Source organism: Misgurnus anguillicaudatus, chromosome 17, assembly GCF_027580225.2.
Source record: "Misgurnus anguillicaudatus chromosome 17, ASM2758022v2, whole genome shotgun sequence".
Classification (NCBI taxonomy): domain Eukaryota; kingdom Metazoa; phylum Chordata; class Actinopteri; order Cypriniformes; family Cobitidae; genus Misgurnus; species Misgurnus anguillicaudatus.
The window spans coordinates 26,333,994-26,361,987 of NC_073353.2; the positions used below are offsets into that span (position 1 = coordinate 26,333,994).

The window sequence follows — 27,994 nt, forward strand, 5'->3', positions numbered from 1 at the left end:
AGCAGTAATAATAATGCAGTAACAGTCATTTATACATTTATGACAAGAGTATGCAGCAAACCGTTGACACCTACTGGCTGTTGTTGGTAAAACCACTAAAACTATGACACAAACCTCATTTTTTGTGATTTTAACTTGAAATTTGGATCACAACTGCTTGAGACATATGGCTTCATGTTTACATTATTACTTTTTGGAGACATTTACCTTTTTATAAAATTTTTAATAAAATTTACATTTATTTGGTTTATTTTTATTTGCTTACACTTCAGTCAAAAACCTTGAATTGTATTCTTTAAAACAAGACCAAGGCTTCTAGACCAAAAAATGCCAGAGTTATATTCATTTGAAGATGCACTTCAACTTTTCACACCCCCCACACACTCAAAAGGATAGGAAGACGCTTAAGAGGTTAAAAATAATGATTATATTGTAAATGTTGTTTAAAATTATTTGCCTTATAAACTGCAATTAAATATAAGTTGCCACAGTAGTAAATTTCTCATACAATACATACAATAACCTATTACATTATGTAAAAAATTTGAAAACATATTAGAAAATAAGCTCAAAATTTTACGTTTCGAGAAAATTATTACATTATGAACATTTAATTACAATAACGTAACATTACATTATGAGTTACTACACTGTGTCCCAACATTTGAGTCTTCCAAAATGTACTTGGACTGCCTATTTGATATCCTCAGCTTTTCCGTTTCTAAAAATCTTTTTTTTCCCAAAAAATTTTTTTTACTATAAAATAAAACTCCACACAAAAAAACTGAGCTAAAACATTTTATGTAGCCATACAATGTTTATAAAAGAAACTTGAGCAAACAAAGAACCTTCAACGTGAGACCACATGATGTACAAGAAGATTGTCACACATTTCAAAGCTTTGTATTCTGGTATAATACTGTATGATTTCAGTTCTCTGCATCTTTCCACTCTCAATCTAATTTATGTAATGAAAATGAACCATGTGCTTTTGTTGTTAGTTATGTTGACAGTGATGTGCAACAAAAGCTGATATGTATAAAGAATTGTATTTTTTGCAGCAAACACACACATATAGGCACAAACATCAGGACTGATGAATGGTTGGCAGGTGAGTTTAAGTGACCCAAACTGCACATTTTCAGATCTTTTTGATACACATGCATGGGTCAAACTCTGGAATTGAAGAACAAGGCACTGGACATGCTGAAGAAACTGGCACATTGTGGACCAGGTTTTGATATACCATCTTTGTTTTTTAAAGCAAAATGTGTTTTAACTTGCTTACGTCGTCCATACAGATTTTAGAAAATTGTAATTAAATTCAACCAGTGCAAATTTTTCAGTACTTCAGTAGATAGAAACTAACTGTTTGTTTAAGGTTCATGTATTAAACACCCATTTACTCCTATACATAAGTGCATACAAATCTAGTACCGTTAATTAAACATTATTAAATATTGGTACTTTTTTACGAACATATTGGTTCCGTGTCTTCTCACTTAAACCTAAAATTTACCCTGAATAGTATTATTTGAACACTGTTGAGAAGGAACAGAAAGACAAAGTGTCAATCTCCAAAACCATCAGACGCAAATGAGACCATCAAGGCCCATAAATTCATTTCTCTATCTAATAAAAATGCTCTTTTTAACAATACAAAGCTCAACAGGCTTCTGTCCATAATATGTGAAGTACAACTGGTGTACTGTCTGGATATCTGCAAGTTGGATTTACATCACATTACACTGGGTTTTACGTATGTTCAAACGTATGTCGTAAATAAATATTTGTAACACACATTCTGATTGAGGTTCGTAAAAATAACGCCAATTCCCCCTTAAACGTGATTGGTCCCATAGTGACTACAGAGGTAAATGAGTGTGACCTCACCTTGTGCTTTCATAGGGTTTGTGCCGTCTAAAGCACAGCACATTTAACATCATACTTCAAGTGTGATCATCATAAGAAGTCAGTTAACAATTGGCAAACATGAAAGTACAAAAGACATCCAATCATTCAATTCAGATGGTTTTAGAAAAGAATCTCCTGTGCAAACAAGTGTGGCAGAAATTACATCATAATATCTCATTACAGAAACTCTGTACAACTTCTATGAGGTTCATGCCACTATGATAGGCAAAGGTCAAAATGTCTCAGAGTCGGAGTCGTTTTCGGTGGTCGTACCCTCACTGGAGGGGTCCCTTGGACTGCGGGGCCCCTTAGTACTCTTGGCAAGGGTGGGAAGAGGTTTCAGCAGGTCGCCTGGCGAAGGAGTTCCAGAGCTGCAAGGGGAGCAGAAAGGCATCATGGTAGCCAAAATGAGAGCCAGGCAGTCAGCGACTTCCCTGCTGGGAGCGCAAGCCAGAGCAGGGGTGAAACCTGCGGGGAAAGACAGCCAAAGAGCGAGAGAGACAGGAGAGCAGAAACAGGTAAAGGGAGGGACGGAGCAGTGGAACAAAGGGAGATGATTGGACGAAAGCAGCATTCCATAAGTGCCGACAAATACACAGTTGGGGGACAATGCATGTCAAAGCTTTGAAAGACAGACACTGCTTTGGCAAAAGCCTTTATGCCATTAACAAAACACAATATTGGAGGCATGCATAGGGAGATACACAAGCTACATGAACGAATATATATGCTGGCTTCTGGGTTTCAGGAAGACGCACCATTCTCATCCAGAACTTGAACGCTGGCACCCCGAGAGAGCAACTCTTGCACCGTCTGTTTCATACCACTGCGCGCAGCCAAATGAAGAGGCCTGAGAAAGTGGACGAGAAACCAACAGTTCAGCAAAAAATAAACGGCTTTGAGCAAAGAGGTATTAATGGAAAGTGGTGCCCACGTTTGCAGTGCAGCGTTCGTAGCGAGGAGGGCGGAGTCTGGGAGTTTTCCGAGAATGAGTAACGCGCATTCTTCCATTCCCTGAAATTACAGCAAAAATACTGTTCACAACACAATTCTGATAACAGGAGTAAAGTTTTATAATTTTTTTTATTCAATATGACAGGGCTTGAGTTCAAAAGTGACATTTTTTTCATTTTGAGAATGGCAAAAAATGGCTATACACAACTATTCAAAAGTTTAATGGTGCAGTGTGTATTTTTTAGAAGGATCTCTTGACAGAAATGCAAAATAATATACAAAACTATATTATCAGGGGTGTATAAAGACCTTACATAATAAGCCGTTATGTGTTTATTTCCTTAGAACGAGACCTTTTTATCTACACATACCGAGGGTCCCCTTACATGGAAGTCGCCATTTTGTGCCACCATTTTTCTACAGAAGCCATTAACGGACAATTTTTTACTAAGTTGTCTCCGACGATGACATTTTTGTCCGGTGGCAGCTACCGTAGCTTCTCTATGTGTTTCAAAAGCGAGGAGTGAGCAGTGGACTAAGCCTTGGTCGCAACCTCACCACTAAATGCCGCAAAAATGTACACACTGCACCTTTAAGGTCATTTGACTGAAATGTTTCTTTTTTGTTTTGAAGGCATATGTATGTCTGAATGTTTGATATTAGTTAAAGGCGGGGTGCATGATCTCTGCCAATGTGGATATTTAAAATCACCTAAACAAACACGCCCCTACCCCAATAGAATCTGGACCTTCTTTTGATAGACCCGCCCCACACATACGCAACCCAGGCAAGGATGTCGGTTAGTAGACACGACCCTTACTGATTATTGGCTACAAGTGTGTTTTGGTGTTTGGCCTGAATCCCTTTTCCAAAGTGTTTTTCAAAAATCATGCACCCCGCCTTTAAGTGTAATTGTGCCAACATATTAATTTCTTAAAGGGATAGTTTGCCCAAAAATGAAAACTCTGTCATCATTTACCCACTCTCATGTCGTCACAAACCTGTATACATTTCTGTGTTCTGATGAACACCAAGGAAGATATTTTGAGGAATGTACATATTCAAACCGTCTGTGAGCCCTATTCACTTCCATTGTATTCTTTTTTCCAGGTTTGTAACAACATGAGTGTGAGTAAATGACAGAATTTTCATTTTTGGGTGAACTATCCCATTAAAAGGTGCAATGTGTAACTTTCAGAAGGATCTCTTGACAAAAATGCAATATAATATAGATAACTTTATTATCAGTGGTGCATGACCTTACATAATAAACTGTATTGTTTTTATTACCTAAAAACAAGCCATTTTTAATCTACATACACCGCAGGTCTTCTTACATGGAAGTCCCCGCAATGTTTCTACAGTAGCCCTAAATGGACAAACTGCTCTATGGAGCGCATTTCGTCTCAGGCGAAAGACATGTTTAAAATTAATGGTTGGTTGCAATTTGCAATCTCACTGCTAGAAACCCACACTGGACCTTTAATATTTATTTAAAATAGATGACTTGGGCTAAATAATGGGAAAAGCAGCCAATAAGAGCCCAGATGAAAAGTTATTTAGAAAGGGCAAAATGCCAAATAAAATGTATTTTTCGCAAAAAGTACATTTATGCAAATTTGAGGGAAGGGGTGACTACACTGAAGATGTAAAAAAAATCTAAATAAAAAATTAGAAAGTAAAAACTTACGATTAAGCTAAAGTGGTGCATTCATAATGGTGTACATTCTGTGAAACTTTTCACATACAAAATGATCAGCATACTATATTAAAGGTTATATTAAAGGGACACTGCACTTTCCTAAAATATGCTCACCTTCCAGCTCCCCTAGAGGTAAACATCCGACTCTCACCGTTTTGGAATCCATTCATCCGATCTCCGGGTCCTCCAGTACCACCTTTAGCATAGCTTAGCACAATCCACTGAATCCAATTAGACCATTAGCATTGCGCTCAAAAATAACCAAAGAGTTTTGATATTTTTCCCATTTAAAACTTTACTTCTTTGTAGTTTCATCGTGTCAATGAAAATTAAAAGTTGCGATTTTCTAGGCAGATATGGTCTAATCAGATTCAATGGATTGTGCTAAGCTATGCTAAAAGTGGTACCGCCAGACCCGGAGATCAGATGAATGGATTCCAAAAAGGTAAAATCAAATGTTTAACTCTAGGGGAGCTGAAAAATTAGCATATTTTCAAAAAAATTGGAGTTTCCCTTCAAAATACAATAATCTCTTTGACTAATCTGTTTATATGTTTAAAATGTACAACCCTATTACTTAAGGCCAGATGTGGGAAAATGTTTTTTTTCTTAAAGTTCAACATAGCACCATAGTTGATATTTTAGTTCAAATTCACAAACAATGCACATGAAAATGTTTCCTTCCTAAAAAGACAGATATTTACATTACTGCAGGCTTGATGGAGTGCAGTGTTGCCCTTCTCATCAGTCAGGTAAACATTTGCAACGGTAAGCAGAGCCTCTGTTAAAAGACACACCACGCTTTAAAAGACACTACACTTTTCATACTCAATTAAAACAAATAGAAGCATAATGCAACGCATGAGATGTAAAGGGAAAATGTGTACCTACGACCTCGACCCTTCCTCTCTCTGCTGCCATAATGAGGGCGCTGCGTCCTGATTGGTCAACATCATCCACAGATGCATTATGGGACAGAAGCAACTGAACACAGTCTATGTGGCCAGCGAATGCGGCAGCATGAAGAGGTGTCCTGATAAACATTGATTGCAGTTGTTTCTAATGTCATGACATTTAAGTTTCATGCTTAAAGCAACACCAAAGAGTTTTTTTACCTTAAAATAACGCTTCCAAAACAGTTTCAGTCGTTCATCCACTCTAAACAGGGTGAACAGCACTTTCACATTCGCTTTGCAGCCCCATATCGGCCAAAACCGCACTAAAGAAGTTTCCAACCGTCGGGTAGCGGTCCTGTAGTTCGAGTATTAACTACAAAAACTTGCTTTACGGCAGACCTACAATCCAATCAGAGCCAGCTATGCCTCAGTATTTATGACAGTGGTAATGGACAATTACGCTTCTAACCTGTAGGGGGAGCAAAGAGCCAAAACTCTTTGGTGTTGCTTTAATGGTATAATGGAAGATTTTCCCCGAATTTTGTTGTTAGATTCCCAGGTAATACAGACTGATAAAATACTGTATGTATACGCCAAATACATAAATTCTACTATCAGTATCTATTCACATGGATTTCAAACTCACCTGCCCTTCGAGTCTATGCAATTTACAATCTTTGATCCCATGGCTTCTAATAAAAGGTTGGCACAAGCTTCATGGTCATTGACCCTGCAGAGGATGACAACGACCATTTGAAACAAAGAGTACAAACAAACCAAGTTAAACGAATGAAAATCATGCAGCAGACGTACACAGCACAATGCAATGGTGTGAAGGGGTTTCCTTCAAACTGCCGAAAGCATCTTTGCTCTAGTATGACCTCCACACAGCTGTCCTGACCTGTACACAAACAAACACACACGCTAAATGCCGGACCGACCACTATAAAAGCTTGGGAATAAAAAATGCTCACAACATTTTCTGATTATTAAACCACAGAGATCTAACCAAAATAACAGGCCCAGTGTAGGGGCGTGTATCCATGGTTGTCTCGCAACGGTGGGATGGGGGATTCGGCACCGGCGATGTTAAGGAGTTCGCTCAGCCAGGATGCGTGACCCCTCGCTGCAGCCAGGTGGATCGCCGTTCGGCCCCTGGAGTCTCCTAACAGCACTGATGCCTCCAGCTCTAACAGAGACTGAACGCACTCCTCCTGTCCACACAAGAGCTGAGAAAGAAAAATACAACACGTTGTTATCAAATGATTAAGATTTTAAAAAAATGCTTGCGTTCCTATGTGAGATACTACATACTATGCAAGTGATGTTAGTGAAGCATCACTGCCCCTATCTACAACTTGCACCAGATGCATTTACATTTTACAAATTTATGCACCTTGCAGATGTGTTTATCCAAAGCAACTTATGATGTATTACAAGGTAAACATTTTATTAGCATGCGTGTTCTCTGAAATCAAACCTACAAACTTTTGCATTGCTAATGCAAATCAATTGAGCTACATGAAGATCAGAGTGAATGCTACAAGATAAGTAAACTCACGCCCAGGTGTAATGCAGTCAGACCATGACGGTCAGCCAGGTCCACACTGGCCTCACGCTCCAACAGTAGAGACACAGCATCCACGTGACCCCCCATTACTGCCAGCATAAGAGGGGTCCTGAAGAAACAAATACATGGGTCAATGACAAAACAAGCTCATAAAAACGCATTTTTCCTCCTTTCTGAGTCAGGAACAATGTGTTTAATAATTGTGAATAATAATTCAATGCAAAACTAGGATTATTTCTATAGTGCTTTTCACAATTGTGAATTGTTTTCTACATAAAAGCATCCTATCTAATATAATGAATATTCTCTGTTGCAAAGCAGCTTTACGGTAAATGCATATAAATAGACAGAAAACATGAAAATATATAGAATACATAATGAACAACTTTCTTGGGTAATGAAAAATAATGACTCACTGTCCCTGAGAGTCTGCTGTGTCCACCAGATCTGCATTATCAGAGTCTTCCAGCAGGAGGCGCACACATGATGTATGACCATTCATTACTAGAAAGAACAGCATATTTATATATTTTAACCACTTGTGTAGTGGCGCCCGGCGTCAACTTTTTTTAAAAGTCGCACAATGCAAAGCTCGTCAAAACATGTATTTAGCATGTCATGTGTTTGGCACGTCATGTGAACCTACGTGCATCACCCGTCATGTCAAAATATGTGCCTGCTGCAGACGCTTCAAAGGGGATTATGATAAGAGAGACGCTCACGTTTGCCTAATACTTGCTTAAAGCATAATCCATTTACTCACCACCATGTCTTCCAAAATGTTGATGTCTTTCTTTGTTCAGTCGAGAAGAAATTATGTTTTTTGAGGAAAACATTCCAGGATATTTCTCATTTTAATGGACTTTAATGGACCCCAACACGTAACAGTTTTAATGCAGTTTAAAATTGCAGCTTCAAAGGACTCTAAACGATCCCAGATGAGGCAAAGGGGTCTTATCTAGCGAAATGACTGTCATTTTTGGCAAGAAAAATAATAAAAAATCACTTTTAATCCACAACTTATCATCTTCCTCCGGCTGTATGACGAGCCAGCGCGACCTCACGTAATTGCATAATGATGTCACGTGTTACATATATGAAACACACATTTGCGGACCATTGTAAACAATAAACTGACACAAAGACATTAATTCGTATAATTCGACATACAACAACGTCGGAACGTCATCTTTCTTCGCACTTGTAAACACTGGGGCTTAGTTTCGATACGTCATCCGTAACATCTTGACGTGATGAAGTATTACGTGAGATCGCCCTGGCGCGTCACAGGACCGACGGAAAATGAGAAGTTGTGGCTTAAAAGTGCATATTTTTTCTTTTTCTTCTTAAAAATGACAATCATTTCGCTAGATAAGACCCTTATGCCTCGTTTGAGATCATTTAGAGTCCTTTGAAACTGTAATTTTAAACTGCATTAAAACTGTTAAGTGTTGGGGTCCATTAAAGTCCATTAAAATAAGAAAAATCCTGGAATGTTTCCCTCAAAAATCCTGGAAGGTTTTCTCTCGACTGAACAAAGGAAGACATCAACATTTTGGATGACATGGTGGTGAGTAAATGATCTAGATTTTTTTTAAGAAAATGGACTAATCCTTTAATCTCATGTGTAATCAGGGTTAAGTGCAAGGTTAGTGTCTTGCAAGTATTTTGTGAACTGAGCGTCTCTTTTATCATAAATCCTTTCAACGCATGTGCAGCAGGCACATAGGTTTGCAACGCACCAAACACATATTTGCGCCCGTTGGAAAAGAAGTCACCGGCCACCCCTCTTTTTTTTATAGCGGCGACTGAAGGATTATTCTGTCGGAGTACCATCTTTACCTGCGAGGTGGATTGGTGTGCGTCCACGGACAGTGTCTCTGCTTCTTGGCGAGGCCCCGTGGTTCAGGAGGGTGATTGTGCAATCATTATGGCCCCTGAGGGCAGCGAGCGCCAGTGGAGTCCGACCCACTTCATCCCCCTGATCCACCTCACAGTGACCCTCCAAAAGCACTTCCAGGGCTTGCGCATGTCCGTGGTACGCCTGAAAACACAAATGATGTATGAGTGTTACAAATAAGGTGAAAGACTTAAAGACCAGTGGTTCTCAAACTTTTTCAGCGTGCGGCCCCCTTTGTTTACGGTGCATTCCTTCACGGCCCCCCCAAAGAATATTTATGACAAAAAACAGTTCTAAAACTTCACATTTTAATTAAACAAAACATTATATTATACAAAGTAGTGCTGCCTTGTTTTTTTTAGCATTAATTCCACAGAATTCATAATAAATTAATGTATTTTATAAAAATGTCATAAAACTGGGGCCCCCCGGCACCATCTCGCGGCCCCCCTGGGGGCCCCGGCCCCCAGTTTGAGAACCACTGTTCTAGACTGTTGAGGGCTTTTTTAGTCTAAACCTAACCAACTAATGTTTTGCCAGGAATCTGACCTGTAAACATGTTTCTGTGAGCACTGAAGAACCACAGTGTATATAAGAAGAATGACTATTAATAAAGCTTGAAAGGTCTGTGTGTGTATCTCCTGTATATGTGATGGTGTTTACACTCACAGCTAGATGCAGCGGGCTTCTTGTCTGACTGTTCTCCATCTCATCCTGATTGTTCTCATCTCTGTCCAGAAGCTAAAATCAAATTCAGTCAAAATCATACGCATGATCACAATACATCTATTTATACTGAATTAAACAAAATCACACTCATTCTCTCCATTTGGTGAATCTTAGGTTTACCAATGCAGGTGTCCAACTAGTTTAATACATAAGTGACATTTATTCACATTTAATTAAAGTTTATTGAAAACAGATGGAGGAAGGATCCTTACCAGTTTTAGACAGTGTCTGTGGCCGTATGCTGCAGCGTAATGAACGGCATTGTAACCCTGCTTGTCTTTGAGTGATGGGGTGGCACCATTCTGCATCAGGAACTCAAGACATCTGCATGTACAATAAAAAAAATACTTGTGATTGTGCACTGTTTCTAGGTTATTATTTCTTTCTCTGTGCGTGCCTGCGTGCGTGCGTGTGTATACACATATCTTAAATCAAATATGCATATTGGGCATATAGAATATTAAGAGATTTCATCATTTATATTAAAAGTTAATGTACACTGTCTCTTAAAAGCACTGGAACTTTATATAGGACTTCTCATATTATTGCTTTTTTGGAAAAAAAAGGCGTCTGCTAACAACCTAAATGTGAGTGTAATGTTAACTACAAAATGATGAAAAAAGATTTGCATGATAGTCGCCATTAACACTGAGAAACTATGAATGAAAGGTTAAAGGAAAACACCATTGTTTTTCAATATTTTACTATGTTCTTACCTTAACTTAGACGAATGAATACATACCTATCTTTTTTTCAATGCGTTCACTTAATCTTTGTACTGCACATTGTGAACGTGTTAGCATTTAGCCTAGCCCCATTCATTCTATAGGATCCAAACAGTGATGAATTTAGAAGCCACTAAACACTTTCATGTTTTCTCTATTTAAAGACTGTTACTTGAGTAGTTACACGCGTAAGTATGGTGGCACAAAACGTGGCAATTTTTTTAAGCGGATAAAAAAATGAGAACTATATTGTATGGCGGAAAAGCCATACAATATAGTTTTACAGCACTTCGATCTTGGGTGCAGTAATATTGATGGAAGTTTGAGCGAGAGGAGGAGTAGTCATGAGTGAGGATGTTACTGTGCGCCGAGTTCAAAGTGCTGCAAAAAGTGCTCTTCCGCCATACGATATAGTTCTCATTTTTATCCGTATAAAAAAATCGCCACATTTTATTTTGTGCCACCATACTTACTCGTGTAACTACTCATGTAACAGTCTTTAAATAGGGAGAACATGGAAGTGTTTGGTGGTTTCTAAATTCATCACTGTTTGGAGCCATAGAAATGAATGGGGCTAGGCTAAATGCTAACACATTCAAGATGCGCTGTACAAAGATTAAGGGCACGCATTGAAAAAAGATAGGGATTCGTCTAAGTTGAGGTAAGAACATTGTAAAATGTTGAAAAACGGTGGTGTTTTTCTTTAAGGATAATGCACAGTAACATATATACACAGGCACACAGTTTTTGGCATCAGTGCAGTGTGTTTGTAAACATTATCAGTGATGGGTGGAAATGGAGAGCAGGATGAGAGATGAAGCTGAGCAGATGGGGATTAAAATTGATGAAACTTACTGAGCTGCCTCTTTCTCTTTCTCGGCTTGAACTCCCTCGCTCTCTGGTTCCAAGACCACACGTCGCCTTCAAAGAAATCACACAGATACATGTGATGATTTTACAAACGGATAGAACACACTACATGATCAGGTCACCTCATGAATATTAATTAGGTTGCATACCATTTTATATTTAAAAACCTCTAATTCTCCAAATCCCCCATTTTAAATAAGAACAATATTACATTTAAATATATTTGTCTTCTATTAATAAAAAATTATGGTTAACGTTTTGGTAAGGGCATACAGAATCTTACACTACATTTTTAGTAAAGAAGATGATAAACAGTTTCTGTAAATCCAAGATATAAACTTTCTGGGGAAAAATGTTTCTGTATGCCATATCAACCTGAGGTAAAGCCCTACTTTCTGCAGATAAACTACCCCATTAAAACAAGCCTTAAAAATAGCCTAGAGTTGCCATGGTAACACTGATATATGCGTTACTGTAGAAGTGAGCAGTCTCTGGAGATAGAAATTGGCATTACACTCAACTTCACCTGCTGTAGGACTACAGCTAAACCGCTGATTACCGCTGATTTACATTTAATTTGGTTATACATCTATCTATCTATCTATCTATCTATCTACAATGGCCAATTACATGCTGCCTGATTACAGTTTTTTCACTTATTTCTGCACTCTTATTTTGGTAAACTGAAGACCAAGTTGAAATATTTTCTCTGCTCGTAAGCATCATTAGCTAACTATGGTCATTTTTACCATTGAACTCTATTGAACTTGCGACAATAGTTTCTTTCGCGAAATGTACCCCTGGTTGTTTGTGTTATGTTCGGTATACCTTCTGTCCAGGTCAGATGCAGCAGCGTAGTGCAGGGCAGAGCGCCCCCACTGGTCAGTGGCATTAATGCAGGTACCACAGGATACAAGAGTCTCCAAGCACTGAAAGTGCCGGCTAGCTGCCACATAATGTAGAGGGGTCCTGTGCAAACATAAATAACTGGTTAAAATTACACACTCTAAGGGGCCAATCACACCAAAAGCGTTTATGGCAGTTGCAGACGCCTTTTTTGAATGATATTCTATGGGCAGGGAGCGTATGGGCGCTGTTTATGCACGCCGAGTGCCTTGCGTTTTTTGCCGCCAGCCGCAGCACGCGCTTTTGAAGGAAGAAGCACCCGACGTCATTTGCGTCTTTCCATTGTCCAATCGTATGAGGGGAGAGGCGGGCCTTACGTTGTGGTGAGGGAAGTTTACAGTTGCTTTGAAGAACCAGATTCCACTCGCTCACTCTCTCCTGCGTGTTTGTGCAGCTCTCACCCTCAAACAAGGTCAGAGAAAGCACCCTCTTTTTAAAGTTTCTGCTAATATGACAGTTAACAGCAAAAGAGCGCCCAGCTTCAATATTTGATTGACAAGACAGCTGACTTGGTGGTTGCCTAGCAATATAAAAAGCCGCGTTGCACTGCTCTTTTTAAAAAAATGCAGTGCGTGGTGCCTTGCGTTACCAAGCGTTTAAAACGCATTTGGTGTGATTAGCCCCTAACACGACCTAATTATATCCAAGATACAAAATCTTGAAAAATGATAAAGACTTACATTATGTTAAAATTCATTACGAATCAAATACGCCTTCACTAATGTTTTGATAAACACTGGATGTAAATTATAATTTATGAAATGGCTTTGTAACCTTCATTTTTTTACTAAAGAATGGCTCATTTATAGTGCAGGTCTATAACATTTCGTGTAAATGCAGAGCACAGAAGCTTCAAATGCATATTGTCTGTTTCGAAACTTCAGTACTACAAATCAGCTGAGAATTGCATGTGTGTGAAAATGAGCAATTTATCATTTTGACCTAAATCTCTCACTTATACAAAGAACTCACCTTCCATGCTTGTCCCTCCGGTTATGATCAGCTCCGCTGCTGAGCAACAGCTTCACACATTCCACATTACTGACAGAGAAAGAGAGAAAGAGAAACAGAGATTAAAACATGGCTTTGTCACTGCTGCTTCGCCTTGAGCTGGGAATGCAGACACACAGCAGGTCTGACAAAGACAGACAAATAAACCAGACTAGCCTGAACTCAGCTATCCACCCCACCACAGTCCTCCTCTCCTTGAATAGAGTTATTACATTGGTTAAAAAACATTTTTACTCTATTCATATTTACATACATGATGTTTAATGTTATTGAAAAATAAGTTTAGCAAAGGGCTTGAGCTTCCAGTCTCTCGCCATTCAAGTTGAAAGAGCCTATACATGCATACCTATTACCCAGATTAAAAATAGCTACATGGGGACATATCTTACAGCAGTGGTGACCAACCCTGTTCCCGGAGATCTACTGTCCTGCAGAATTCAGCTACAACCCCAATCAAACACACCTGAACCTGGCAATCAAGCATTTCAGGGCTACCTAAAAAATAGAGTCAGGTGTGTTGAAGCTGGGTTGGAACTAAAATATGCAGGAGGATAGATCTCCAGGAACAGGGTTGGTCACCCCTATCTTACAGGAACCTGTCAAGCAAAACTTTGTGTAGATTTTTCCATTGTCAAAAACTCTCTCGGTCTAAAACTCATCTAAAAAGCATGCAAAGACTGTGAAAGGGTGTGTATTAAATATTCTAATTTGTGTAAAACTACTTCAACCCAAATGCCATTTTTAATCAGGCATTACAAACAACTAACCCTTGGGATCCAACAGAATTAAAGGAACAGTTCACCAAAAACTAAAACTGAAAAACTTAAAATTACCCCATAATTGACTTACCTTAATGGCTTTCTACATGTATATGACCACATTTAGAGTTATAATACATAATATCCTGTTTCTTCCTAGCTTTGTAATGGCTTCGAATAAAGGCCATTTTGTAAAGCCCATCCATCATCGGAAAAAGAAATCCATACTACTGGGTTAATATACCTTTTTTGACGTGAAACTTCTTTGTGAAAGAAAACAATTTGTATCTGAGTGTATTTACGTCTTTCAAGGACTTTCTAGGTCCAATACCCTCAAATTCACAGACTAAATGTGGGGACACGCATGGTTACATTGTGTTACCTTTAAAGATACATTGTTACAGTTCCCTTTCAAGGGAACTCGCGCTGCGTCACTCCGGTGACACTTTGGGGACGCCTCCAGGGGTAAGTGCATCTGAATGTGTATATCAAATTCATCCAATGGTGAGGCTTAACAACAAAGACAGGGTGACGTGGAAGCCAGGAAGTATATCGCTATCTGAAATATTGCCAAAGATGGCGTTACAGGGACGCAGGAAGTATGGCAAGGGAGACGCAGCGTCTCGTTCCTTCTCAGGGAACAACAGATACAAACGTAACCCAAGACGTTTTCATGTGTCAAACACAACTATGCAAAAAAGCATTTTGGGATGAATCAACATTCGCATACAGAAGATATAAGCATTTAAAGCGAACAATTTAGCAGGTGTGCTTTAAAAGTCTAGAATTTGTATGATATTATCCTACACTACACAAGGAATAATATGGATTTTTTTCCAGAAAACTTCTTGCATAAAATAGATTCAAGCACTTTCAATGTGGATCTATGTATGTATATTTTCAAAAATTTCCCAGGGCCTTTAATTTTCCCTCCAGATTCACAAACTTTCAAGGATTTCAAGGACCCGTGGGAACTCTGATATATATATATTTAGTGAACTATTCCTTTAAGCCTTTGAGGGGGTCTTGAATTCAGCATAACACCAGCTGATCAGACAGACATCCTCTGCCTCCGTCCAGACCAATTCTCAGACCAAACTCACCCGCCTGCAGCCGCGGCGTGCAGACACGTCCTGCCCAGATTGTCCGGAGTGTCAATTTGGAAGCCTGCAGACAGGACTGAGTCATTACTGAGAGGGCACATTATGCTATACCTCCGCCCTGTGGAGGAATAGAAGGACGAAGAGGACAGAAGGAATGCACGAAAGACGAAAGTGTCCCCGGATACAGACAGCCACAATGCCAGAACGCAGGAAGTGATGAGAACAACATGGATAAGTAGTAGTCAGATATAGATAGAAAGAGAGAGATGTAGAAAGACAAGAGAAAGGATGTTAGTGCACAAGAAACAAAGACTGTGCGAATAGGAAAGGCAAGACAAACACACATCGCTCAGAATTGAGATAACAATTGCGTGAAACTGAACAGAAGCAGGTTAAATAAGTGCAATTTAAAGTGATAGGAAACACGAGCATCTTAAAACTACACACTGATTGTATTCAATGAACTCACAGTCAATGATAGCACAAACATATAAGAGTTGGCAGAGTCCAGCAAAGCAGCTTAACAATTCATACATAAAAATATATTTTGAACACAGAATAAACCATTTTCAAGGATAGAGTTACACAAAGTCTTTTATTCAGTATCTTTGAAAAAACTATAAAATGTTTTCAGTATAGATGTAATGCCTTCAATTTTAGTACCTGAAGAAAGAAGTTTCCGGCAGCAGTCAGCATGTGCATTCAGAGCAGCAAGATGCAGGGGAAACATGCCGTGCACCCCTCTTCTGCAGAGAAACAAAAAGTGTGACAGTAACAACAAAAAAAACAAGGATTCACCAAGATTTAACTAAGGATTCGAACCTGGTGCAGTCAGCTCCACTCGTGATGAGGGTGTTTATTAAAAGTTCATGGCCGAATCGGGCAGCAACGTGTAAGGGAGTGTTTCCATCCTTATCGACACAATCTATCTCTCCTCCTGCATTAAAACAAACATCTTTATTTGTAATGTACAGCTTTGAGATTTAAGTTATTTGCAGAATCAGTGTTCAGATTTAAAGTTTAGTGGGTTAGAAACAGCTTTACCGTTTTGGATGAGCGTCTGGGAGCGAGTGAATCGCCCATGGACTGCTGTCAGGTGAAGAGGGCTCTTTCCATCACGACTCTAAAAGATGACACAAAATATTTACCTAATTTCTTTTTTTACTTAAGGACAAACAACACAATACTGATAATGGTGGAGAAAGTGGGCAGTAATTATGGAGTGAGTTGTGTGGATGCTTCAATCCAAATCTACAGGGCCAATCCTTCAAGTAACCGGTGGCTAGTTGATCAGACTGGTTCTTAAGACACATTCTGTTGCTATGTTTATGCAACCGGTCACTGGGCACTATTGACTACCATAGTGGAAATAAAATACTATGGAAGTCAATGATGCTCCAAAACTGTTTTGAGCACAAACATTCTTCAAAATACCTTTATTTGTGTTTAGCAGAACAAAGAAATTCGTACAGGATTATTTTTTGAGTGAACTATCCATTTAAATCTCATAGATCACTGGGGTTTAAAGTTTCACCTTTTCTACAGTCACTTGCCCTGATATTAACATAAACCATATTATACATCATACGTTTTGGACTGTCTGCCATATTACATCCTGGACTGATGTATGTACCTGCACATTGACTTCAGCTCCACTATTAACCAGAAACTCTAGACACAGAGCACCATGGGTAGATGCAGCAGCAAAGTGGAGCGGCGTGAAGCCCTTGTTATTTGGCTGACTGACGTTAGCTCCGTAGTCGATCAACTCGCTGACCACTGCGTCCTGTCCATTAAAGCATGCTACATGGAGAGCTGTGTTCCCAAAGGCATTGGCTTCATCGATCTATGGGGGGACATTGAATATTATATATTTTCTATATATATCATTCTGTCTTTGATCAAAAGTACTTTCTCAGTAAATGGTCCAGGACGTAGTGTGTACGATTCATCAGCACAGTTCTGTTTAAAAACAACATCAATGCATAACATAAGTATGTATCCTGGATACCTCAACAGCCAAGCTAAGCAGGTGTTTCACAACAGCGATCTGTCCATTGGAAGCAGCAGCATGGAGAGGTGTGTATCCCCTCTTGTCCTTGCAACTGAGTTCAGCCCCTTGACTCACCAACAAACACACAACATCTAAATGACCTGCGGGCATATAGAGAGGAAAGACCAAACACACACATTTTTTTTAAAGAAACACATCACCCATACGTTACATTTACATTTGGCAGATGCTTTTATCCAAAGCAACTTACAGTGCATTACACTGTATGCATTTTAGCACTATGTGTGCTCCCTGTGTTTGATATTTTGCACTGCTAACGCAATGCTCTACCACTGAGCTACAGGAAAACGTAAATGTATTCATACTGACTTGCAATAACAACACACAGCAGGTCAAAGATTAATAACGTAAAGACAGAGCATATACACATGAGGACATCCGTGACCTCACCCATATATGCAGCCCAGTGCAGCGCACGGCAATCTTTCTTATCAAAGGCATTAATGTTGGCTCCCTTAGCCAGGAGGAGGTTAACCATCTAAAGAGAGTGTGAGAGAGAGAGAGAGAAAAAAGAAATGGACTGGGTGAATGCCAGTCACAAGCAGTAAACCATGAGTAATGCAGTAACATTTATGGCTCTCCTAAAGCTTGTATTGTGCTGTGTGTTTGTCTCACAATTTAAATACTGACTTTAAACACCACTTTGAATTGTTGAAACTTGCTAGCTTCATGCGTCATGTGACTGTATCAGAAATGTGTGCTATGTGAAAGCAGTTTCTGCATTTTAAAACCTTGATAAACCCGTTTACTTTGCTATCCTAACTATGCAAAACTTCATACTTAGTTTTCTATGCTGTGTGCATTCCTATCGTAACAGACCCCTGTGCTATTTTGTGACCTATAGAGCGTGTTGATAAGGACTTAAAAAAACACTCTGTTGCACCCTGCTTCTTGATACGGACCTAAAAGAATCCCTAGACAGATTTTTGGTCTGGACATGCAGTACCACAGTGTGGCCGTTGAGGGCGGCGTGGTGCAAAGCGGTACGTCCTCCGCGGTCTGACACGTTGACGCTGCTCAGAAGCGGGATGAGGACCTCAGCGCATCGCAGAGCTTTGTTAGCGGCAGCGACGTGTAGAGGCGTCTGCCAGTTCTTATCCCGCGCGTTAACATCGGCAGAATGACGAATCAACACACGAACTGCCTCCTAGATGTGTGCAAAATAAAATTATTGAAGATACCAGCATTACAAATGCTGAAAATACACAATTTTAAAATATATATTTATCTACTGAAAAAAAGGTATTAGCCAGTCAGAGCTAAACTACATTAGGCCAAATTCATGCTACCCCTTTAATCGTAAGTATACTTCTTCATTCTAATGCATCTTTTGATGCTATGAGTCAAAATTCTCATTACAGTTTTACAAAAGAGGTTTGGGCTTCTACTATGTTCTCAACATGTAAATAAAGGTTGAAATAGTTGTCTCTGTAAGGTGCAGTATGCAGTAGTTGAATAAACAAGTGGTTTGCATCATAGCTTTTATTATACTGTGAATATCTGCACAGCTGGAACACTGAATTGACCAATCGGCATTCAAGACTGAACATTTTATTTTAACACAAAACCTGTGTTCCAACTTTGGCTGTTTAATAACAAAGCTCACCTCGCTACGTGATGCCACTGCCCTGTGTAGTGGAGTCAACCACATGCTGTCTTTGGCATTGACCCGTGCCCCTACAAATAAATAAATACATAAGTAAAATATGTAAGATGTCATACAACAAAAAGCATAAACCTTGCAATGGTTGGATTTTTAAAGTTCACTCGAAACCTCCAATTATATGATATCATATTTGCTCTTACTGTGGGTTCACACCAGCCGCGTTTGAGGCATCAAATTCGCTTCATTCGCGCGTGAAATTCTAGTCATCGAGACATTCACGTGGAAATTTGCGTCATGGCAGGTGCTTCTGCGACTCCGCTCGCTTCCTGCAATCATGTCACTACTAGAGCAAGCTCCTGATTGGTTAACGCGGTGCGTTTTTCCGCTAAAATGAAAATTTTTCAACTCGCGTGTTCCCCGCGGCAAAGCTTAATTCGCATGAACCGCGCCACGCTAAACGCCTCATTTGCACTGCGAAACCTCAAGACGCACGTCAAAGCGTCTTCACATTGACTTAGCATTGAAATGAATCACGCTTGACACCTCTACCACAGCTGGTGTGAACACAGCATTAGGAAGCGTGTACAACTCGCGGTTGAAAACGGCAGTTAGACCCAAATGTCGGCGTTTGTCAGCGTTTCTTTAGCTAAGTGCTTAGTTTGCTATGATACTTCTGTTTTTATCAGTCGTTGTACAATGTGCCGGTTGGTTGTTGTGGTATTTACCCCGCCCCTCCTCCACTATGATTGGACGGCTGAGTGAAAAGTGACATTGACAAGCTGAGCGTTTTACCCAAAGTTGAACAGCTGCTGGTGTTTTCTAAAAGCACAGTGCTTCCATTAAAAACAACTGAAAACATACGCAGAAAAAAACGCCTTGGTGTAAACGCCCCCTTTTGTTGTTCCAAGGCCATATTACTTTTCTGTTATTGGTTCTGACACGTATGAAGCTTTGCCAAGTTTGGTGCAAGCATGACTCATCTCCGACTGCACCAAATATTTATTTTGGGGGTCGACTGACACGTTAATAACTGCAGTTGGTTTTAAACAAACATATCTTGTTAATAATATGCTGTAAAGGTTGCATAAAAAAGAGGTGGGGAAGAAAAGGAGAATGAGAGCTATTTTACCAGAGACAATGAGGAGCTCTGTGATCTCAGCATCTCCGAGGAAGGCAGCTGCGTGAAGAGGAGCTCGCTTCTCTGTGTCCTGAGAGAGAACACAAGTGAAACAGGTGGAGAGTGAGACAGACCGACAAAAACATCAACAAGAATGGGTACAGACATGCGACGATAGAGAGGCTTAGCGGTCATTTGGTGGACTTATTTTAGATGTACAGTCTGGTCCAAAGGTCAAAAAAAGAACATTACATTCCTCAAATGATTGACTTTTTTCATGTTTAAGTGCTATAGTTGGGTCGCCAGTGCTTCTATCAACCTAGAAAATGTGAAAAAGATCAACCCAGTGACTGAGTTTTGGTAAACCATTCTCTGCAAGCATGCGAAAAACAGGTATTTGAAATTTGGTTCCCTCTGTGATGTTGGTAATACCACCCCTTAATCTGCGCTATCCAACCACGGCACTGCCATTTAGTGCATAGATCAGCGCATTTGCATTTAAAAGGACACACCCAAAAACGGCACATTTGGTCAATCCTACAAAATGGCAATTTTAACTTATATTATGCTATAATAAATTATCTATATGGTATTTTGAGCCAAAACTTAACATACGTACTCTGGGGACACCAACGTTTTATTTGACATCTTAAAAAAAGTCTTGTGAAATGTCCCCTTATTAAAATTATTTTCAGAACACATTTATAACTTCAAAAACCTAGAAATCTTCAATTGTCCCAGAGATAAGATCACAGACATATTCACCTCTGGACCGTCATTGCATTGTTTACACACAGCTGGTTGTGACGTTAGCTAAACCAGATTGAACATGCAGCTTGGGAACTGACTACAGATGTGTGACACTAGACCTCAGCTTGACTCTAGAGCTAATTCTTGATGTAGCCATCAGGGCGAACACATACAGACAGGCAAAATAAATAAATATCCGGTAGGAAGAACGGGCTTATAAACAATTTTGTGTCCTGTCACCTTCGCTAAAACAAATGTATTTAAAATTGGATGTCTGTTTTCAATGCGATTTCTAAACAATTGAAAAACAATATGAGAAACAGAGATAAGCTGTAGTCAAGTGAAATGAGCCGATTCATACCAGTGCATTGATGTCTTCTGATTTACATATAAGCATACGAATCTCATCAGGGTCTCCGTTAAAGATGGCTTGCACAAGGGGTGGCTGTAAAAAATTAAAGATTATTTAAACATGGCAAACGCAAGGCACAACTTACATTTACATTTAGCAGATGCTTTTTTCCAAAATCAAACGCACAAGCACTGATGCAATGCTCCAGCTAAGCTACAGAAACACGCCACTTACATTTTCTTTATATGTAAACACCTAGTAATAATCCTAAAGGACAGTGGCAGCTCGTGACTGCTCATCCGAGGGGCGCTAATTCAAAATAAGTGTTCGGTGTGTCATGTGTGTGGTTCCCTTTTCCAAAATATGTGTTCTGCATGTCGAGAGATCCTGTGTGCATCACGTGTTTTGTCAAAATAAGTGCCTGCTGCACACGCGTCAAAACCGTTTATGATAAAAGAGACGCTCACGCTCACAAAATACACGCAAGACATTCACTTAACAGTAAACTTTGATTACGCATGAGATTATGCGAGTATCTGGCAAACGCGAGCATCTCTTTTATCATAACCCTTTAGACGCGTCTGCACAGGCACTTATTTGGGAAGACACGTGATGCACACAGGCGGGGCGCAGAACACATATTGTGAAAAAAGAAACCACACACATGACGGGCTACATACATGTTGTGACAAACTTTGCATCGAGCGCCCTCGAATAAAGAAGTCACTATACCCAAAAATGGTGGACGGGTATTGTGCTTTGTCTTTAAAGGGAAAGCTTTGTATAGTTATAACTCTAGTCATGTTTTTGAATGGTCGTGCATCATTTCCTCAGTTGCAACTGAGACAGAAGAAATACAGATTTCAGTGTTGCACTTCCTTCTTTCAATGATGTAAAAATCATCATTTTGCATCACTGAAAGAAGGAAGTCCAATATCTTTGTTGAGGGGGTGAGACTACAAACACCCCTTTTCTCTGTCAAATAGGCACTAAATTCGAAATGTATGTTACATTTCGACTACAAATATGACGCTCTTTCAATATAGTTTAATGTTTCTACAGGTGAAATGCTGCTTTAAACTGGAACCATCTTTTAGTTCATATCGTCAAATTGTACTTTCTAAATCTGTATCTCAGCACAAAACACTAACCAGGTTAAGAAACCCCCTGTCTGAACCATTTCCCTAAAATGCCGTCATCACTGGTAGGCCAAATTATAGCCAACAGGAAGCGTTTTAACACACATGGTGAATTAAAGACATCCTTCTTTTATTTAATTATCATCTGTCATTTTTAAATGAACAAGTGAACCAATCCAAATTTTGTAAAGTGTCTATTTTTACATGTGTTTTTTTATTTTTTTTAAAAACTGTGATATTTGAATTTATTAATAGAATTTAAATAATTAAAAACTTATTAGGGGTTTTCATTCATCAACTTTAACTTGTAAACTTTAGCTTTAATGCATATGTATATCATTTTCACAAATTATTTGAGCTCAAATAATAATATTAATTGGTAGACCATCTGCAGTACCACAGTGGCACCGCAGAGGTCACGGACCCCTTGATAAAGACCCCTGCCAGTCATCATTTTGTCATTACAATGAAACATGATAATCTGAGAACTTTAGGCACAAGAGGGACAACGACAGTAAAGTGGTTTGAACCAAAGCTATAAAACTGGTTGTATCTGCACTTCCTTTGTCTGTGCAGTAACTAACCCCCACATCAAACTTCCTGTTTCTTATTTTCACCTTCTCAGAAACGACACAGAGGAAGCGTGGAATGCATTTTCACTTCCGCTATACAAAAGAGCGCATGTAGTCAGGTCAGCATGCAAACAATTTCAATTTATACTCAGGGCTACTTCATAAACGCAGACTAGATGTTATCACACTGATTCTCATTAACACACACACACATGCATGCACACAAACTCTCTGCGTGGTGTTAACCCGAGTTGTGTTTTTTAGATCTGCTCTACTTTAAGATGCAGAAACAGGACATCTCTCACCCACTCGCTTTAAACTCATTTCATCATCCATGAAAACGATCTCCGGTTCACTAATCTACCACAAGCCATCAGTGATTTCTGTGGCTCAGGTGTCTAAAAGCAACAAATGCAAGAAAAATGTTGGTGTATTCCACCATCCTTAACTGCATGGGTACCAGCCGAGAGTGACACAATTCACGAAGGGGCGGAGGAGGAGAGATGCTCCAAAACTGTCATGGAACAGAAGTAGAGAACAGGCAAACAGAGTTCTTCATGCTGATTCGTTGGGTTGGATTACATGACCATGCTGCTTCCAAACTTAGATAAATAAATAAAAATAATAGCCAGATCTCTTTAATATCTTAGTTTCTTCTGACTTCTTCCATCAGAAGTCAAAGATTTCAATAAAAACCTAAATACGTCTCGCCAGTCACCAAATACTTTAAAAGCAAATTATCCAAGTATGCAATCCAAATTAAATTTATAGCTCTATACAGTCAGTCTCATTTCACTTAAAGGAACAGTATGTAAGACATTTATATCAATTATTCATAAAACGACCCTGATATGTCACTAGACATTAAGAAATAATTTTCATTTCAAATACTTATATCACTGACAACAGTGGTCTGGCCAGGATATTGTTATTTAAAAAGTGGAGTTGCAGCCCTCAACTGATGTTTAGGTTGTCATGCTGTGTATTGGCCACCAGCTGTGTGATTGCAGTACCAGTTTTAGCCACAAGTTTTGTGATTGCAATACTAGTTATGGCCACAATCCTACATACTGTTCCTTTAAATAATATCAGGAGAACCATAAAAATTTGATAGTTAAAAGGTCATATGAATCAGAACTCCATTAAGCCTCCTAAATTATGAATACAATCTCTGGACAAATGAGAACAAAAGCCACAGTTGCGGGAACTTGTGAGAACATCGCATGAGAACACAATGCCAAGTCCTCATCGCTGTGTGTGATATCACGTCTTATCTTGCTTACATGCACGACCACACAGCTCTTCTCTCAGAGGAAAGCGAACACAACAGCTGGTGGCTGTGCAGCATGACAACAGTGCTGTCTGTGTAATGCCACCGCAGGGCTTGTGGATGAGGTTGCCGAGCGCTGGCACAAGCAGGGATCTGGACGCAGCTCATCACAAATGAGGACATTCCCCGACCTCCCACTGCTGATCAATGCCAAACACTCAAACACTGAAGCCATTGTTGACATGTGTTAGGCTAAGGCCATCCCCCACGTCCCATCCCCTTATTTCCCTGAAAGGGCCAATAAGAATGAACCAGACTTCCTCTTTAGCCAACCAGGGGTGAGGTTTCTCTACTTTTGACAAGTGGAGCACTCCACACTCCTCTTTTTATGTGTCTTCTTCAAAACAAAACCGACAGACTCCTCACGAATTATGGGTTGAAAATGAGGAACTGCTTAAGGCCCACAAAACTGCGAAATTAAAATCTTGTTCCAGGCATGTTTTTATGTTTGAAATATATCTGTCCTGCTACAAACAAGCTGCCTGATTCAGAGATTATGCAGAGTTTTATTAAAACGTTGTGTGTCCTGTTTTAAGTTTAAAGCCATTGCAACACTATGGCTCAGGTTCACAGACAAAGCTTAGCTAAAGCCAGAACTAGGCCATAGTTAAATTAAGACATTTAAGCATTAATTTATAAACATGCCTTAAAAAAAAACATTACTGGTGTGTATTTTAAGATAAATCAATAACACTGGAGGGCAGTTTCTCGGACTGGGCTTAAGCCTAATCCCAGACAGGCTTTCTTGGAAAATATGCTAATTTTCCAGCTCCCCTAGAATTAAACATTAGATTTTTACCGTTTTGGAATCCATTCAGCTGATCTATGTCTGACGGTCCCATTTTTAGCATAGCTTAGCATAACTCATTGAATCTTTTTAGACCATTAGCATGGCGCTAAAAATAAACAAAGAGTTTGGAAATTTTTCCTATTTACAACTTGACTCTTTTGTAGTTAAATAGTGAACTTAGACTGACAGAAAATTAAAACTTGCGATTTTCTAGGCCCATATGGTTAGGAACTATACTCTCATTTTGGCATAATATTTAGAGACTTTGCTGCCGTAACAGGGCTGCAGGAGGCGCAAAGATATTACGCAGTGCCCGAAAATAGTTCCCAACAGGTGTTTTAGCATTTGTTGTAAACTTGTGGACCTATTTTTCCAAACGCCTCACACCCGTACATTCTATCGTTGAGAGCTTGAATAATAGACACTCCAGCCCAGTTGGTGGCGATAATCCGCCTTTGCCAATTGCAGGAATACAAACAACGTCCCCGGCGCGGAGTAATACCGTACCTCACAGCACATCTAATACAAGTCAATGGAGTTGGACATAAACTACGATAAAACCTGTTGGAAAGCATCTTTTGCAGCGATTTTTGTGTGAGCATATGAACACCCCTGACCACTCGGTGAGTTTCACGTCTTTGTAAACGAAAGTTTAATGCATTTTAGGAAGGATTGTTCCAGTGCACCTATGCAGCCATTGTAGAGGTGGGAGGTGAAACAAGAAACACCCAAAAATTCTCGGGCCAGCCAGCATCATATGTCCAAATTTCAGTCAAAACCGTTCTATTTCATCATAAACAATCTGAAAACAGGGTTTTAAGTGTAAAATACCGAACTTGTCCTTTAAGAATATGTAAAAGCATAAAGAGAGAAATTTATATAGAAGTACACAACTGACTAAAACCTCACATTATAACCCGTAAACACACCACCCTCCATTTCCCTCTCTATTTTTCTCTCTATCTATCTGAACTTGTGTCATGTAGTCCTTTGAGACTACAAAAAAGCATAACAGGGGGAATGTTGGGATTCAACAACTTCCTGTGCCTTTCCTCTTTGGGGCAAATAACAAAATTTGTAAACACTCTGCATCACAAAGTTACTTTTTAAAATGTGTCCTGGTTTTAATCACCAAGGACAAAATCTGTGGAAATCTGTGTTAATTCCCCTCCAAAATAATTTTGACTCAAACCCCAGTTTGTAGAAACAAGCAACGAGCTGCATTTACAGAAATTAACTTGGTATAGACGTCTATGGACAAGGATCTGAACAGTTTTCCTTTGATGAAATGAAAGCTTCAACTAAAATTTAAGTGGCACATCTGCTTTTAAACCCCCAGAAAAGCCTTGTCAATAGCATGAGACCGATGTCTGGCAACAGAGCTTAAGTTGTTTTGATCAAAGGGCATTTTTGTAACAATGGAGTGTACAAGTCATGAAACTGTCCTTATTAAAGTCATTATTAAAGATTCAGATGTAGTCTCTAAGAGTCTAAAAGTCTTGCAGCTAAAAATATATCTCAGCCTTGGCATGAAGTCCATGGGACTGACAGACATCAAGTTACTTGCTGAAGGACAGCTTCCTTGAACATTTGCAATGACGTCTACCGTAGATATGAGGGCATCACATGACCACGACAGTAGACGTCTACAAAAGTTAGGCATTATTAACCCGTATGCTGCTCAAAAAGAAAAAATGGCAACACATCAAGGTGACTAATCTTAAAAGAATTTGCATTTCATTTAACTTTCTAATGTAGTTCATGGCAAAATAAAAGTAACACTTACTATAATATTCATATTAACAAATATTACATGACTACACTAACGACAAAACTTTGTCGGGTTTTAAGATTTTAAAGATTTGTTGTAACCTAAACTACTACTGTACCTGTTACAAAATAAATTAAACAAACATTAGTGATGGTTGTGAGAGAAGGAAGTTAATTCTCGTGGCTGTAACTGGGTGGAGCTGACTGAGCAAAATGTTGGTAACCACTTATACTAGTTAGTTAAGACACAGAACAGATTTGGACCTGTGCTATGAATTTGGAATGCAGACTTGGATTTGCATTTGTTTCCTTCTTAAAACTTTAGACTGTGTTAGATTAGATGTAGCCAGAAGCCATAGCCTATCAACATCAGCATCACAGCAGGAAGTTTGTCTTCTCTAAATGAAAGCAGATAATGTATGTTACATACGTTGTGCAACAAATATGAAAAACATTTTAAACGCTTTAAACATAGTTTCGTGGAAAGAAATGTGAACTTGATTGAACTTGTTAAGATGAGCGTCTTGTACATATTTGCCACAGTCAGATTCAAGACTTCAAATGGCTCAAGTTTATTTTGTGCCTCGGGCATTCTCCGACCAGAACATAACCACAATATTGTTTTCAAATGCATAGCTAGAAAGGCATATACAAAATACTTGTATGTACTGTCACATATGTATTCATACAGCTTGTACGATAAGCATCACAAATCCATAATTCGTGCATGAATAGAAAATGGATTTAAATCGTGTGCAAAAATATAGATTGACAAAAGCACCATCCTCTACCTTTTGCATCAGCTAAAATATTAAAAAATGCATTGTGTAATCAGTAATCTAATGCAGTTACCTGGTCGACTAGTTTAAGAACAGCCATATCAAGTGAAACTGTACATCCAAACTCCTGAAAAAACCTGAAGGTGAAGGTTAATACAATCCAGATGTTGTACGCTGTACTTCACAAAAGGAGGATGCACAATAACGTGGCATCAAAGGCTTCCTTCCTGCTTTGCTGTGGATCCTACCCAGTAAAGGGCCCGGTGTGATGTGACGGTCGAGCCCGCACTGCAGGCGCTATCTTCGGTCAGCAGTAGCAGCTGCAGCCGCTGTCTCACCACCACCGCTCCGACTCTCCGGGAAAGAGGAAAAGGGGAGGGAGGAAAGGATGCGAGGACTGCTGTAAACAATCCGCATTTATAGCAGTCGCCCCCTCAGCGGTCGCAGTTTCGGATCCTATATCCCACTCGCTTATTTTCTGCGATATATATTCATTCGTTTTAAGAAACTACAGGAAGTCAACGTTTATATCCTTCCCCTACGAGCATTTACATCATACTATGGCGAACGTCGTATTATGAATATTAAGCATGTTCCAGACGGTTCAGCTGATTGGCTGAAAGGCGAAGTGGGCGCTGGTGAACTGACCAATTAACTAATCCTGCTGCGGACTTATC

General features: G+C 39.4%; 1 protein-coding gene across 3 annotated transcripts; it reads right to left on the reverse strand.

Moving 5' to 3' along the window:
- Window positions 1–785: 785 nt before the first annotated feature.
- Window positions 786–27,879, reverse strand: ankrd44 (ankyrin repeat domain 44). 3 transcript variants are annotated; one of them, XM_055215262.2, is made up of 28 exons: window positions 27,391–27,879; window positions 20,947–21,030; window positions 19,848–19,926; window positions 18,719–18,789; window positions 18,059–18,259; window positions 17,503–17,590; window positions 17,050–17,192; window positions 16,672–16,884; window positions 16,083–16,161; window positions 15,861–15,975; window positions 15,702–15,784; window positions 15,039–15,156; window positions 13,139–13,207; window positions 12,089–12,229; window positions 11,246–11,311; window positions 9,878–9,989; window positions 9,606–9,677; window positions 8,879–9,080; window positions 7,453–7,540; window positions 7,028–7,145; window positions 6,476–6,695; window positions 6,280–6,367; window positions 6,113–6,196; window positions 5,458–5,603; window positions 5,275–5,351; window positions 2,849–2,928; window positions 2,673–2,764; window positions 786–2,285 (listed from the first exon to the last, which is right to left on the reverse strand). In XM_055215262.2, the coding sequence occupies exons 1-28, from the start codon at window positions 27,415–27,417 to the stop codon at window positions 2,254–2,256; spliced, it is 2,988 nt and encodes a 995-aa protein (XP_055071237.2). In that variant the 5' UTR covers window positions 27,418–27,879; the 3' UTR covers window positions 786–2,253. The 3 variants fall into 3 exon arrangements, with proteins under 3 accessions (XP_055071237.2, XP_055071235.2, XP_055071236.2); XM_055215260.2 differs by having other exon boundaries at window positions 786–2,382; XM_055215261.2 differs by having other exon boundaries at window positions 786–2,382; window positions 15,039–15,102; window positions 27,391–27,878.
- Window positions 27,880–27,994: the final 115 nt, after the last annotated feature.